At 35.8% G+C, this 16,533-nt stretch overlaps 1 protein-coding gene across 5 annotated transcripts; it reads left to right on the top strand.

The window, feature by feature from the left end:
• Positions 1–3,275: 3,275 nt before the first annotated feature.
• LOC103722272 (mitogen-activated protein kinase 9-like) lies at positions 3,276–13,576 on the top strand. Of its 5 annotated transcripts, none has more exons than XR_003388561.2 (13): positions 3,276–3,679; positions 4,600–5,008; positions 5,104–5,231; positions 5,433–5,492; positions 6,762–6,911; positions 7,157–7,312; positions 7,420–7,557; positions 7,656–7,729; positions 11,090–11,191; positions 11,366–11,612; positions 11,699–12,161; positions 12,764–13,128; positions 13,238–13,576. XR_003388561.2 is itself a non-coding variant. In XM_008812758.4 (11 exons), exons 1-11 carry the CDS (start codon positions 3,662–3,664, stop codon positions 12,836–12,838), a joined length of 1,557 nt encoding a protein of 518 aa, XP_008810980.1. In that variant the 5' UTR covers positions 3,276–3,661; the 3' UTR covers positions 12,839–13,231. The 5 variants fall into 5 exon arrangements, 1 of the variants encoding a protein (XP_008810980.1); XR_003388559.2 differs by having other exon boundaries at positions 11,699–12,014; positions 12,106–12,161; positions 12,764–13,266; XR_003388560.2 differs by having other exon boundaries at positions 11,699–12,019; positions 12,106–12,161; positions 12,764–13,266.
• Positions 13,577–16,533: the final 2,957 nt, after the last annotated feature.

Below are 16,533 nucleotides of genomic sequence, written 5' to 3'. Positions count from 1 at the left end.
ACTCTCTGCTCTAAAGTCTCCACTTTTTTTTTTTTTTATTGAAACAGATGTATCATACATAGCGAGTACGGATACATCCAAAAAAAATTAAAAGATAACAAGTTTCAGAATGCACCAGATAGTCTCCTCTCTCCCAGCCATAGGGTCTTCCCAGAGTGGTTAGCCATATAAGAAGCTACCCAATCTGCTGTTCTGTTGGCTTCTCGATACACATGCTGGGCCTACAGGGCCATCCCATCTCTCACCATCTCCTAAATATCCTTAAGAAGTGGATGGTAATCACCCACCTCTTCCACACTCTGTTAGATCCAACCAATGACAGTAGCCGAGTCGTCCTTAAGCACTAAGGTATTGGCCTGCAACATGCGCCAGGCATACCTTAGGCCGGTATAGACATTCCTAAACTCCGCCCTCAGGACAAAGGTATCAAAAATTTGACAACCACCAGCCGCAATCATTGTAAAGTCTGGATTCTTAATGATGAAGCCCGCTCTTCCTTTGCTACCACCATCCACTATATATTTGTCAAAATTAATCTTGAGAAAGCTTGAAGATGGGGGCAGCTTATTTTTAACGATATCTTCTACCTTTTGCTCCAACTCAGGGACCATTGTGGCCTGGATCCTCCTTGACCGTAGTGTCAGCCAATAAGAAACCCACAGATTAATAAAAGTTGTGACGCACAATGGAGCTCCCCCTCCAATGCTAATTGTTGTAGAGTCATAGTTTAAAAATTTAAACTATTGGAAAAAGAATCTATCCAAATATAGTATTTTTTTTTATTAATTAATGTGGAACCATAGCACAGAGAAGTCCTCGACTTCGTGCTCCACCTTGTAACTAGTTTAAACCAAGTCCCAACCAGCGTTTCTCGAGCTTTCTCAAAAGCTACAAGGTTCAGCTTGATATAACCTCCAATGTCCCGCAGAATCATTTGTGTTTTGGTATCTCTTGCATGGTGCGCATCACTTGATCATGGTTTGTAATATGACTTTTTTTATATATTTTTTTTAAAAAAAATACTTCTTCTTACCATGCAACTTAGCTAAAATTCTATATCTTTTATTAGATTTTTTTATCAATAACAAAATATTTTCTTAGCATAAAAAATGAGGATTCTAGCAACACTAAAACTTGCACATGTAAATATAAGAGCACGATGATGATATTTTAGTTGATCAGATCATCAATCTTGGAAAAAAAAAATTATCTTAGTCAAACTAGTCATGCTAAAGTTGGATAATTCTGGTTCAAGGGTCAGTCTAGGCCTTAACTTGGTTACCAGAAGTCAACATGCTGGGGTATGCTGGCCAAGTGTATACTAGGCCAAGCTATCATCATTGCATTTAAAGTTTGAGATATGTTAATTGCATTTCAAGTTTGAGATATGTTAATAAAGCCACCTAGCACCAAAACCTACTATCTACTGTCTCTAGGTACGCTATTTTGTCGAGCCAAGTCAGACCTGGCTATTGGGCTAAGAATTCATCTTTGCCTGCATGAGGTTAGCCTAAACTCTGCTAGGCAACAACCTTTCATTTTAGTTTCTGATTTAGATGAGGATGCCGGCATAGAAATTGGCTAAATCCATCAATTATAGCTATGATTGTTATATCAAAGGATGTATATTTGGAATGATTGCAAGCGGTAATTTTGTGTGGTTCCGTGTGGCCTCTTTTTAAAAATAATTGAAAATAACAGAGTTGTATTAATTGTCGTGGTCTCGATCATTATTTTTAAGCTATTATTGGTATTGCCTCCCCTTGCTTGATGTTGAGATAAATAGCATTTATAATTTATACATTAATATACATATCACAGATCTTTAAAAAATATATTTGTATCAGAAAGAGGTAATTCTGTTGTTTTCAGAAATTATAAACTATTTTTTATTTCACAAGCAATTTGAGTTAGCAAACGAACTTGCAAGAGGTAATTCTACCAACCAAAAAAAAGAAGTAATAATTTAAATATTATAATGCAAATTACTCAAAATTTTTGTATGTGATTCATTGATGTCTCTTGGATCCTACTTTACAAGATCAATGCTCTTTACTCTTAGGGCTCATTTGGTTCGTGGAAAAAGAAAGAAAAAAGTATGGTCAACGGAAAAGTAATGAGATGCCTTTTGTTTGATTGGAATTTTCAAAGGAGAAAGATGAGAAAGTTGTATTTTCATGGGAATATGATTCTCATATTTCATGGAAAAGTCTTTTTCATGAGAAACATGAAAAAGTTATTTTTTCATTAGCCGGAAATCACTTATTTTTTATTTTTCTTTCCAAAAAGGCCATTCAGCATTAAAGAGACATTGAAAACCTAATTTTTATTAAGTGTATAATAAGAATTATACATAACTTTTTCAGAAAAGTGGATGGTCAACCAAACATAAGCATTCTAGAAATCTGTCACTTTCCCATGGTCAACCAAATATGCCCAAAGTACTTTTTCAAGGATTCTTTTTCTAGAAGTCTCCTTTTCAAGAATCATATTCTTAGAAAGGAAAATGCTTCCCGTGAGCCAAACAAGCCCTTGGTTTCTCACCATGCTGGAATCATGCCACCCATTATTTTCCACCATTATTTTCCCCAAGAACTCTCTCTCTCAATATTTTATGCATATCATAATAAAATATATCTTTAATATTTAAAAGAATAAAAAATATATGCTGATTAATAGTTACAATGTGGATCACAGCCATCCAACCCGCCTCATGTGTAGGTATGTACCGCAAGCATTAGCTAAAGTATCGAATAACATATAAGTTGTAATGTTCAAACAATAGGATTGAAATCAGATCGAATACGGATCAGATATCAGTATATTTATATCTATATTTATTTTATTTGATAAATATAGATACAAATGCAGGTGTTAGCAGGTTGTAAAATTCTATGTCCATATTTATTTTAAGTGAATATAGATATAATATATATTGAAAGTATGAATATAAATATGAATATAAGTCGGATAATTAAATTTTATGACTATAAAATCAAAAAACTTATGAATTGAAAGATAAATAAAGTTAATAACATATTAATTTGATCATTTATTTTTTAAAAAATATCAGTGCTATATAAAATTAAATATAATTATAAATATAATTAAATATTTCAATATAAGTGGGATAGTTATCCATTTATATTTATATTTTTATTTTAATAAATATGAATGCAGACGTAGATATTTTAAATTTTTATTTATATCTGAAAAATATGGGGACGTGAAAACTAATTTAGATGGATATGCGCTCGTCCTGTTCTTGGCTTACGAAGTATTAATCCATCAGTAAATTCTTTCTTTCTGTGTGTTTTGTGCGACGGGCAGGAAGCAGAAGAAAACAAGCGCCCTGGTTTCTCTCCTCGTTGCGCACAGGAGACAAGCCTGCGGTGGCGAGTCGCGCGTGAAGGTAGGGCGAGGGAATACGGGCGATGCCGCGATCGCCCCGCCGGTCCGTCGCCGTCGCCTTTGCCTTTATATGGGGAAAGAGGCCTTCGTGGGTGGCGTCCGTCGCTGGTTCCACCGCCGCATCGCCAGCGCCTCATCCGTGAGCCAAGAACAGGACGAAGAGGAGGAGGAGGAGAAGAAACGGGATCAGAGTTATCGAGGACTCTGGCATTTCTAGTCTTGGATTCCTCAGGTTCCCCAGGTGGCCGCCATGGATCCCCACAAGAAGGTCCGCTCCCTTCTTTTCTTCCCTTTACGATGATAAAGCTCGAATCTTTTGATCTCTTTAGTCCAATCCATCTTCTTTACGTCACAAGTCTCGTTGCTTGCTAATTTGACGCCGTCCACATTGTAATCCTTGTTTAATACCAAGTTAGGGTTTCCTCACTAATTAATTGATGTCAAACGAGTTTTCTATTCAACGTTCCGTTTTTGTCTTCTACTCTTCTTGTACTTTGATCATCTTGTATCAATAGTCGATTAGAAAATTCCTTCTTTTTTCCGGATCCTCTTTTCAAAGATGGAATTTTTGCCTTTTTCTCCTTCATTTCCTTAGCTCCATGCCCTTGGGATCATGAATCTTCTTTCCTCATTTCAAGAAGTCTTCTTTACAAAGTTTTATTATGGGGTATTCTCCTTTGGATCACTATTCATTAGAATGCCATGGAAATAATCAAAAAAGATTTCTTTGTTTGCAGATCCAATTTCGAACTTCTTTCCGAAACAGATTGAATTTTATTCTCCCGCGTCATTTTGTGAGTTCCATGCTGCCTCCTTTTCAAAGAAGTCCGTGTTATAGAAATACTCTTTCGGCTTCTTCTATTTCCGATCACCCTTCTTTAGGATTCCATAGAAATCAATAGTTTTTTTTTTTTGCTTAAAAGTTTGATTGCCAAGTTTTTTTGTTTTTGTGTTTTGAAAGATTGTATTTTTTTTCCCTTTTTCCTCCTGCTTATTTTGTTAGTTCCATGCTTGAAATTGCTCTGGCATTTTAGTCTCATTTTTTCAATTATCTCTTTTTTCTCCATTTACTTTTTTAACAAATAATCAGTTGACTTTCTGGATATTTAGATCCTTCATGTAATCTGCGCATATTCACTTTTTTCGGTTAGTATGGATTTCAGCCTTTTAAATTATTAATTTACTCAGAATATGCTTGAGACTGAATTCTTCACGGAGTACGGTGAAGCGAGCCGATATCAGATGCAAGAGGTCGTCGGCAAGGGAAGCTATGGGGTAGTCGGGGCTGCGATAGACACCCATACTGGAGAGAGGGTGGCGATCAAGAAGATCAATGATGTGTTTGAGCATGTTTCTGATGCCACTCGCATTCTCAGGGAAATCAAATTGCTTAGGCTGCTTCGCCACCCTGATATTGTAGAAATTAAGCATATAATGCTTCCCCCATCTAGGAGGGAATTTAAAGACATTTATGTTGTTTTTGAGCTGATGGAATCAGACCTTCATCAAGTTATAAAGGCAAATGATGATCTCACACCTGAACACCACCAGTTCTTCTTATACCAGCTACTTCGAGCTATGAAGTATATTCATTCAGGTGAATGTTGCTTCTTTATTTGTTTTTGTTCTCACCCCATTTTGTTTTCGTAACTCTAAATGTTTGCCTTCATTTGCCTTTTGTTTCCTTTCCAGCTAATGTATTTCATCGGGATTTAAAGCCAAAAAATATCCTTGCCAATGCGGATTGCAAATTAAAAGTTTGTGACTTTGGCCTTGCCCGTGTATCATTTAATGATGCCCCGTCAGCTATTTTCTGGACTGTATGTGATTATCTCATGGTGCAATAATTCTTTTTTTCTTTTTTCCTTTTCTTTTAATATAGATGGTGGGTGGTGGTAGTCAATATGGGTCTCTTCTTTTGTTATATATTTCAGCATTTGTTTACCATAAACTTGTATATGTGATAATAATGTTTTTATTACTCAAATACTTTGTTGACAGTATTTCACTATTTTCATTAGGATTATGTGGCAACAAGATGGTATCGTGCTCCTGAATTATGTGGCTCCTTTTTCTCCAAGGTGAGATGGTTTGCAGCTTTTTCTTTGTGGTTAATGGGCTTGACAGCTCTGTCCCCCATCCCCACCACACCCACCCAATTTTTTTCTTGGGATTTAGGCTTTCTTGAGGAGGACATACGCTTACAAGTTGCATATAAATTTAGCATGAGTTACCGTTATGATTTATTATGTATTATTGCATATTACTTCTGTGTAATCCAAATTTAGTTTTTTTTTTTCCTCCTTTTTTTTGACAAGAGGCAAGCCTCACACCCTACTATACCATAAAGACCCACAGTGCGCAGGGAAGGATATAAACTCTCCCAGCACTGTGGCCTATTGATGTAATGCAAGTGGCAGGTTATCCACATGTATACCTGTATGAACTACTATCCAGTTATAGGTCTGGCATCCGTTTATTCTAGTGTCATTTCATCTGCTATACATGACAGGAACTGTAAATGACAGTAGAAGGTTTTGATGAAGCTTCTTTCAACAACTCTGGCTTTATGTTTTCCAAATCTCTCGCACCTTTTATAACTGAAAGTCCCTTTTCTGTGGTGGCCAACAAATTCTCAGTTTTACAGGTAATCATGGAGCTTATTTTCGGTTCCATCAAGCTTATCATACCTTGAGAGCTTTGTAGCTTATGTGCATTCATTTGTTATGTAATGTTAGCATTTAGTGCTTCAAGGAGACGTCTAGCAATCTTATAAAAACTATATCCTCAAATACTCCTGTAGTTAGCTGCTCCGATAAGCATTCATGGAGCTCCTTCATGAAGCATATCAACAATCTCATCCAGGTCCTCTCATAGACTTATAATTCTATCATCATTCAGGAACTCAACTTATAAATACTCTGTAATTTGTGACCAAGCAAAATCAAGAAAACATGTGCTCTTGACATCCTAAATTTGAATGGTTTCATTTGCACTGTAGTGTGAACGTTTGAATGGTTTTCATTGTGAAGCTGTTGTTTTATGTAGCATTAGGAAGTGTCTGGTCATTACTGGTCTAGTGTTTGCAAGGGCCCTTAATCCACAATATGTATTTATTGACATGTTTTGAGCATTTGTTAAATTTAGGTTGCATCACTTGTATATTTAGATTGGATTTTGGACTGCACTTATCTGTGATTTGACAAGTTTGTTGTACATCGGCAATGTTATACCAATTTTATCAATAAATTTGGTATAAAGTAACTAGATACTTGTATACTTTTGTGTATCATGAAATACACTCCATATGGAATTCTAACCATGAACTATATTTTTTTTTTCTTTTTCAGTACACCCCTGCGATTGATGTTTGGAGCATAGGCTGCATATTTGCAGAAATGCTTACAGGGAAACCATTGTTTCCTGGCAAGAATGTGGTGCATCAGTTAGATCTCATGACTGATCTGCTTGGAACTCCTTCACCTGAATCCATTGCTAGGGTTTGTTCACTTTTCCTTTTTGTTTATAGTCAGCATATGCCAAAAAAAAGGAAATATCTAAGGAACCTCAAGCATATTTTTATTGACGGTTATTTTTTTATTATCTATTTGCTATACATGTTAATATTCCCACTTGTGGTCATTTATTTGATTAAATTCTTATTATGGATGAAGAATAGTAATTTCTTACCTTTTCAGTTAAATTCTTTCATGTGATATTTAAAATTGTTTCTTTTGTTCTGCAGATTCGAAATGAAAAGGCTAGAAGATATTTAAGTAATATGCGCAAAAAACCACCAGTTCCTTTCTCACAAAAGTTTCCTGGTGTGGATCCTTTGGCTCTTCGTTTGCTTGAGCACCTACTTGCATTTGATCCTAAAGATCGACCAACCGCTGAAGAGATAGGATTCAGTAACCTTGATGGCTTGTTATCCATTTAAAATTGAAGTGTGATTAAAGTCTTGGAGTGCAAATTTTATATTCCAACTCTGTTTTTCTTATGTTGCAGGCACTAGCGGATCCATACTTTAATAATCTGTCAAATGTTGAGCGCGAACCTTCAACACAGCCTATATCAAAACTTGAATTTGAGTTTGAAAGGAGGAAATTGTCAAAAGATGATGTAAGAGAGCTAATTTATCGAGAGGTACTGCTTGCAACTTGTTAACACTGGTTGCTGTATAATTATCACTCTTTTTAGCTACCTGTTTCATGTATGATGGATTATTTCTTAAAAGCAAACAGATATTGGAGTATCATCCTCAGATGCTGCAGGAGTATCTACGTGGTGCAGATCAGACTAACTTTATGTACCCAAGGTGAGACAGTTATTTGTACATATCAGGAAAACTATTACTCTACAAAATAATTCCATCATGAAAAAATGATCAACAAGGGTTTTTATTGCTAACAAATGTTTTGTTTCATTGCGTAAAGTAAATATTGGATGCCTATGATTATGCATTTATCAGATCTCAACTTGATTTTGAAGATGTAAGAATGATAAAAGAAAACGAGCAACCTGAGAGCAAAGTTGCCTCTTAAAGAAGATGCCTTTCTTGTGGAGACAAATAAACATGTGGAAGTTTATGTTCTTCCTCTTTGCAAAGTCATTCTGTCCCTTTTCCGGGTTGAGCGCAAAATAATTAAAGTATTGTTCTGAGATGAATTCTTATGGGTTAATAATGAAGAGAAATGAAAATATCATTCTCTTAAATAGAAGAGGGTTTCTTCTGAAAGATGAGAGAGACACAAGTAATAGTGATCTTGATTTCCGAAATTTACCTTTATTGGGTATTTAGTAAGGCATCAATGACTATGAAGATCTGTTATTGTAGAAGACTATGAGAGATCCTCATGTCTTGGAGTTAAATAAGAGGTAAGATGGAGCCTAATTATTTTGTCATTGTCTGGTCACGAGCATCTAGCTTGATTTGAGCTCCTAAGTTTCATTACAACTTATGATGTATTGATGTCAATGTTCTGGCTAACACAAGACTCTTAGGAATGTTATCCTATGTAGAATTGTGGTGGTTTCTATAATTTGTTCTTTCATGTTGGCTGGAATTTAAAGCACAGGGCATTTTGAGGTTCAGTAGCATGTGCTCACTGTCTGTCTGTCTGTTTGTCTGTCTCTCTGTTTGCCTGACTCTACTTGACTTAGAGCATGTAGTTCATTTTAAGGTAATGATTTCTGCCAGTGTGGATTCAATTTGCTGCTTGATGTATCCTCTGGCTTACTCTGAAGATGCTGAGACGATTTCTCATTTTCTCATTTTTGACAGCGACAATATCCATCTTCCAAGCCTTATTCTCAAGTTCGTTCATATCTCTTGGTTGCTACTGTTTTCTTTGATTATCTAGTAGAAGATTGATTCTCTCATCTCTTTCTATCTTAGGTGGAGATATGCTACTTTGGCTTTTTTAATTCCTCACTATTTTTTCACTAAAGTTTTCAGGATTTAAAGTAGCAAGAACTTGGCCATCATGTTCATTTGGAGAAGAATCATTTATTATAGGATTGCTTTTCTTCTTACCGTCAGATAAAAAATCCATTCATGTGTAATAAGAAACTTATATGAGAGGGTAGAAATCATTTTATAAAAGCTTTTGTCTTCTTACCTTAGATGGGTTTCAGCACTCAAGTTATATCACAGAAGTCTTTTTAAGTAAAGATTATCAATGCCATAGTTTCTTTTGTGCCTCCTTACATGATTTAATAAGACCTTATGGAAACATTTTTGTTATCTTGCATAGTAATTGTTCAGTTTGGCTCCTTGGCTTTGTATGTGCCTTGGGGATAAATGCAATTTCCTATATCAAACCTTACTTTCCTTCCTTTTTGCCTTTATCAATATTTGGTTGTGATATGTCATATAATCTTCTTATGGGTCTAATGTTATGGAAGATCACACAACAGTCTAGTTTTTTGTGTTTTTTGGGTGTTAACATGATTTTGACACATTGAGACTGGTCCAAATTTGTAATTTCAATGTTATATCCCTTCTTCAGGGGCATTATTTCAATGTTTTCCTCTTTCTCTTCTCCAATATGCATTAATAGTCTTTGGATACCATCTTTGCTCGAAAAATTATGTTTTTTAGTGCATGTATGAAACAGATCATGTTGATGCTTCGAGTTTGTGATCCCTTCATCGTCTTAGAGCATCTGTGAAGCTGATTTTTCACTTCAAGGAATCCTACATTTCTGTTATTAATATTTTTCAATTTAACAGTTTTGAGACCATTATATGATCCGAAATTTACTTTCTGGTTTTTCTTTTTCATTATGTGTGAAGTCTACCTTGATCTTATGCCATGTTGTTACATTCTCATGATCTATCATAAGAGATGAATAATAGCCATGAAGTTCTTTAAAGGTCTATGGTGGCTGGCTGGAAAGATCCATGTCTCATAGATGAACAACATATTGTCGATATTAGTGATTTCTTGTTGTCATCCATATATGTGCTTATCTGTTGCCCCGTGACAAGCATTAGTAGTGTGGTTGCATTATTTGATTCAAAAGTTATATCAGTCCTTTTTGTTAATAAAACATGATTACCACCTGTAATGGTCAACTAATGCATGTTTCTTAAGGCCAAGCTACATCGCCTTTGTTCATAGTGATGCCTAATTTATGACTTAAGTGTACAATAGCACAAAACAACAAAGAATTCAATTAATAAGTTATTAAAAAACCTCAAAAAAGAAGTATGATGGAAAGACTGATGATGTGTTCACTAAAAGAAAATCGGGAATTTGAGCTGATCTCTTAGATCTTCTCTATTTAGCAAGGTTATTAGATTATTCCTGCGTATTATCCTTGCATGTTTTAAGGAATTGAATTTCTATGCACTCTCACCAGTGACACTGGAAACATAGGTAATAGAGGAGTTTTTTTTATTTTTTGTTTGTATATTGCAAAGTTCCCATATTGTCTTTCAACTTGGGGTGTGAAAATGTGCAACCTTATTGATGATACATACCATGCCAACAAATCAATGGCACTGTACAAAGGTGCCTACCTCTACACTATTCCTGCCAGCCTGTAAATTACATGTATCAAAACAACAGAGTGGACATACCAATACATGGCAATTTAAATCTATACTCTACTTTACCATTTGAAGTCTATGCCCATTGCTAACTGGTGTGAATAGCTTTTAGTCATATGTTGGACAGTCTGGAACTCTTCTCCTTTGATTGTTGATTTCCCTTTTAAAAAATTTGAGGTCCTAATCTACACCTTGGACATTGTACAGCAAAAAATCATAGTTTAAAATGGAACAAAGTTGCAAACATTAGAATGAAAGAAACTTGGAATACATAAGCTTCCCATCATAGCTGATGTTGGCATATGCCAGAAACAATGTCTTTAGTGGTTACATATAGTTACATACAATAGTTAATAAGGAATTTTGAGTTATTTGTGCTGTTTATGTGTATACATCATGTCTTACTTGCAAAAATAAGATGAACATGTTAAAACAACAATTTGCACAGAACTGTAGGAATTTTCCTGACTAAGGAATGCCAACAGCCAAAATTATTTTGTCGAGGGCAAGTTTCTTCCTTGTTTACCATGAAATTGTTTTGACTTGATTGTTCAATTTTATGCTATGTCCGCATGTTGAGCTTAACATATTTAGTTGGATGACCATTTAATCCATTTAACAGTGGTGTTGATCGTTTTAAGCGACAATTTACTCATCTTGAAGAACACTTTGGTAAGGGTGAAAGAAGCACTCCGCTTGGGCGGCAACATGCATCCTTGCCCAGGTATGTTCGACAAAAAAAGGGAACAATCTAGAATCCTATATTTTCTGTCAGGAAATATAGGCCAGCAGTGTAACATTTTCTCTTAATCTATTCCATGAAGTAGTGAATTTTAACTTGTCAGTAGTTGCAAATTTATTTCATTTAAGTGTGCCTTGTAATCTGCTCATTTTGTAGGGAGAGGGTGGGCGCAAATAAAGATGAGATCCCTGATCAAAATAATGACTTTGAAAAGCAAAGTGCAGATTCCGTTGCTCGTGGTACACTTGAAAGCCTCCCAAAGTCACAGCAGAGTGAGAGATTAGATCATGCATCAGTTACAGATGGCACAAACAGGCCAAATTACAATGCTCGTAGCTTGTTGAAGAGTGCTAGCATCAGCGCTTCCAAGTGTGTAGTTGTCAAAGGAAGGAAGGATTCAGAAGTAAGTACACGTCCTTATATCTTCCTTTTGTCTTGTTCTTAATCCTTGTTGCATTAAGTGGAAAAAAAATGATGTTGTATGTTTAGGTGGAAGTGATATGCTTGTTCCCACTGATGGCTAATTCACAGTCAAGGTTGTTTAGAAGTCTTTCTCTGGGCTATCTACCCTTCCAGATAGATGAAGACAAAACAACCTTGGACTAATGGCAGCTTTTTGTGTGTGTGTGTGGTTCTGTGTTCCATGATGAATTAATATGAGTCTTCATTTCTGACACAATTAATGGACTTCAGCAAACTTTTCCCAGCCAAATTCTAAGAGAGAGAAAAAAGCAAAAGGATGAGCAATTCATAAAAATTCTTCTGTTATGCAAGCGACGCTCAACTGCTTCATGCTTTCTACCCTGTTCGGTGATCTTGACAATTTAACTATGTTATTCTATTATTTTCTAACTTCCTAATGAGCAGTATCAGAAATTTCATGTCCATATTGGCAGAATTATTTCGAACTGCTCGATTCGGCGTGTATTGAGCCGTACCGACGGTGGACTAGGTCGGTTCCGGCAACTAAAACAAAAAACTGACGGCGAAGGAGGAGAAGAAGGAAAGAGAAGAAAAGAGAGAGAGAGTGGAGGAGGTAGGGAGAGAGAGAGAAGAAAGAAGAGAGCGAGGTGGAGGCTGGCTGGTGGAGGGCGGAGAGCAAGGGCGGAGGAGGGGCTCCATCGGTCTCCGCCACCCTCCTTCTCTCCCCCTTCTCTCTCTCTGTCTCTTTTCCTCTCTTCTATTCTCCCTCTCTCCAGCTCCTTTATTGTGTCGGCACATAATGACATGGGCACATACCAACCTATGCCGCTGGGCAATCGGTCTGGGCTCCGATTCTGTCACAGCAGTTCTTGGTCCTGTCAAAGTAATACTATGCAATAGCAGTTGACGTGTCTGTTTTTGTTAGTACAATCGATGGCCTTAGAAAGTCAAAATTTGGCCCGTTTGACTTAAGAAATTGCTATGGAGAGCATGAAAGCAGAATTACCTGTGCTTCAGAGTTAATTGCTAACAAAGAATTTCTATGGATAAAGGGAAACAAGTCGTGGCTAGTTTTTTACTTTTTTAACTTATAAAATCATGAGTAATGTGGACTTTGGTCAACTGTTTCAGGAGGAACCGATTTCTGAGAACACAGAAGAGAAGGCCGATGGCTTGTCCCAAAAGGTAGCCGAATTGTATGCCTAACAACCGGAAAGTTATGAGAATACATAGGTGGAAGATTAGTCAAGATTAGGATGTAAGCCCTGAACTCCAAGTTTCAGGTCAGATCATCTAAGATTGTTACTAAACATGGCATCTTCACTTTTGTTGCTAATGGGGGTGAATTAGTTGTTAATTATGATCTGGGGTTGCCTCAGTTCGATCCCATATGTTGTTTTCTCAGTAATGCTATATGTTCGCATTGTTGCTGGAAGATTAATATCACTTGTCGTGAGCGCATGCTGCTGGTATTTGTATTTTTGATGGGAAAAAAGGTTTCTTTTATTCAGTATAGGTTAATTTTATTATTCTTACTTTTTTTTCATTGAAGATTTTTAATTTGTTAATTAATCTCATTTATGTGTATATTTTCTGTTCTGATAGTCTACAAAGAAGAAACATCCTTGGCTGAATCGCTGATTGCACTAGTGTATGTATGGTTCTCAGCCTCCATCAGGTTACTGATGTACTGGAGCTCATGATTGTGGACAGGACCCAGTCCTGCCCAGTTCAGGTTTTAAAGCAACAATGCCCGAGACTCATGCTGAGTTTTATTTCCATTGCATTAGTTCACCAACTTCCAGCTGAGGAATATCAAGAAAAGCCTGCAATAGTATTAATCTTCTGCTTGGCTTGAAACATTGGATGGCCCTATCAAATTTTACTATTTCCAATGTAATCTTTAAAACATCATTCCATTTAAACAGAAGGGGAATGTTAAACAACGTTTCTGGTATAAAGGTGGATAAATGCATGTCGGTCTAGGCCTCTCTATCGAAACTCTACAGGAAATTCCCTCTTTATTTGATTAGATCTGCTGTTGTCCGGTAGCCAGGCTGTTTCCTTTATTAATATAAAAGATGGATAAGCATTCTTAAATACCTCCGTAACGGACGTTATTTAAAAAAAAAAGGGCTTTTGGAGGGCGGCTTCAAAGGTATAATGCTGACAATGAAACTTTTTAATACTTTATTGTTTAGAAACTAATTAATCTAAACTAGTAAAATAATTATAAAATAATTTTCGAGTCATATAAATGGGTGTAGATGGTGTTTGGTACGAGATGCAGGCGACTATCTTAAATTTTTGAATACCATTCAAGAATTTATGACGTTCTGCCACCCCCATTACCTCGTTAGCGTGGGTAACAGTAGAATTTGTCAATTTATGTGCTGTCCCAAAAGAGTGTGTGTTTGTGTGTGCGTGTGTGGGGTGGGGTTGGGGGGATGGGAGGTAAAAAAATAAAAACCCAATTTGGAACACCCGAAGCACGTCTCGGAGACTAGAACCCCGTTTAAAATCCTCTCATCAGGGGGGATGGCGGTGGATTTTGGTACGACCAAAAGCGTGCCGTATTTAATGGTGCCAAGCCACAATCTCAGGTGTATCTTTCCCTGGTTCTGTCTCCTTGCTTCTCGGCACACGTGACACGAACAGCTTTTCTCCATCACCATCTCCCTTCCCAGAAATAGAGGACGCGACAAAGTCGATTCCTAGTGAGTGCCCCAGCATCCTCCCTGTTCCACCCTTGCAATTTAGATCTTGTCTTCTTGTGATCAACTATTTACTCTGTTTAAGTTTTGTTCAATATGCCATTTCTCTGCATCTTTCCTTAGAGGTCTCATTTTTCGTCAGTTCATTGCAATTGAGATGATCAATGTCTTGAACAATCTTTATATATGTGAAATCTGCCTGTGATTTTTACCGAATTTATCAATTAAAAATTATTGCCCAAGTGAGTCTTTTCATAGAGTTTTTATCTTATAATTTGAACACTATATTAGGATGTCTTGCTTAGATAGCGTGACTCTTTAACCGTATCTCTCGTTCTAATATTCAAATGGGCTTTAACAACAACACTATTTTGAGCTCACATGAGTTTTCTTTACTCTTAATTCATTCAATCATAACAAATTCTAGCGGTCAGTAATCGCATGATTATTCAATGTTATTAGTGTTTTATTTGTAGGCTTTTTATATTTTTTTCCTCTCATTGAGAAGTTCATCGCTTGATTCTAGTTTTTTTAGTTGGACCATCATGTACATTCTGGTCAGGTACTTTGAAATTTTATATCTCGAATAATCTTGTTGTATTTGAAAATTGCCCATGATTTTTATTGAATTTACCAATTAAAAGTTAATGTTGAAGTGAGTTTGTGATAGAGTTTACTCTTATAATTTGAGCGGTATATTAAGATCTCTTGCTAAGATAGCACATCTCTTTAATCATGTCCCTTGTTCTAATTTTGAAATAGGCGTTAACAATAACACTATATTGGGGTGTCATGAGTTTTTCCTTACTTTTAATTTACTCAACCATGAAAAATTCTAGTGATCGGTAATTGTGTTTTCCATTATTAGTATTTTTTTTGTAGTTTTTCCTTCATTGAGCAATTTATCACTTGATAATAGTTTTTGTAGTGCGAGATTTTTTTTGGAGCATCTCGAACAGTGTATGCTTGAGTAGTTGAGTGATATATGGTCTAATGTGTGCTTCACATTAGTTAATACTTTTATTTTCTATCTTTTGTCCTAAAATTATCTCTTTTTTATTATCTCTCCTTATATTATCTTAGTATGAGCACACATAACACATCATACTATATATTATTTTAAATGAAAAATTACATCGATACCCTTCAAATTTGAATGAGAAATATTTTGATCCTAAATTTTTAAATCTCTCAATTAGTCACCATAATTTTTTTTCATCATGGTGCGGCATAGTCATCCATCCCTCCCTTTTAGGAACTGTGATCATGTACAAAAATCAAGCCTCCTATTTCTTTAATGCCCTTCCCTCTTGGATTAGCAGTGAAGTTAGTTTTTTAGTGGTTAGGAATAGAGATTATATGGAACTCATACCAAAAATAAGAAATTACTATACCAAGAATAAATTAGTAGCCTATATATCCAGAATAATCACAACATCTAATTTCTATATTTTTTTTGTTTCCTATCGATGATAAAAGAAAAAATAGATTAAAACTAGAAAAAAAAAGGAGAAGGGGGTTGATGCTTATGTCCTCTCCGGTGAGGCTATGTTCTCTTGAAAAGCAAGGTTGTGTCTTCTCGAGGGGCTTGATGCTTAATTCACAAGAGATAGAGAGAGAGAGGTGCATTAGGATGGCAACCTTCTCCCCTCTCTACTCCTCTCTCTTCTTCTTTCTCTCTCTTTTCTACTCTCTCTTGTATTGAGTGGACTACAGCTGTCCATTGAAGTTGCAAGCTTGCTGACCCCTTCCCATCTCTCCTTCAAATCCTCGCCATCCATCATTCTTAACAAAAATCACAACCAAATTAGCTCCCTTCTATCAATAACTCTAACGAAAGATAGAGGATATTTTAGTTATTTTATTATATTTTGTTAATTATGTTAAGGTACAAATAGATGACTGGATCATATTGCTATAAAAAAATAAGTTATGCAGTCTAATTAAAAAAATAAACAAAATTTTGTTATCAAAATAATTCTCGTCTAAATTCAAAGGAATATGTCTCTTTAATTATTTTTATTTTAAATTACTTTTGTGCTATGTTCATGGCAAGTGCTTTAATTAGTTCAAACAAGAATAATTTTTTGTAATTTCTCTCTATCGCAATTCAATACAAATCACCTTTAGTTTGATTTCTTACACTATCACAAAATTGTTATTCTTGAATCCTCTCATTTGTGTGAG

Source organism: Phoenix dactylifera, chromosome 4, assembly GCF_009389715.1.
Source record: "Phoenix dactylifera cultivar Barhee BC4 chromosome 4, palm_55x_up_171113_PBpolish2nd_filt_p, whole genome shotgun sequence".
NCBI lineage: Eukaryota > Viridiplantae > Streptophyta > Magnoliopsida > Arecales > Arecaceae > Phoenix > Phoenix dactylifera.
Note: the sequence above shows the minus strand (reverse complement) of the source record. Positions and strands in the feature narration are given on the sequence as shown.

Coding starts and splice junctions, on each gene's coding strand:
- LOC103722272 (XM_008812758.4), top strand. Junction 5,493..6,761: donor GTGGCTCCTTTTTCTCCAAG/GTGAGATGGTTT, acceptor TTTCTTTTTCAG/TACACCCCTGCGATTGATGT. Junction 6,912..7,156: donor CACCTGAATCCATTGCTAGG/GTTTGTTCACTT, acceptor TTTGTTCTGCAG/ATTCGAAATGAAAAGGCTAG.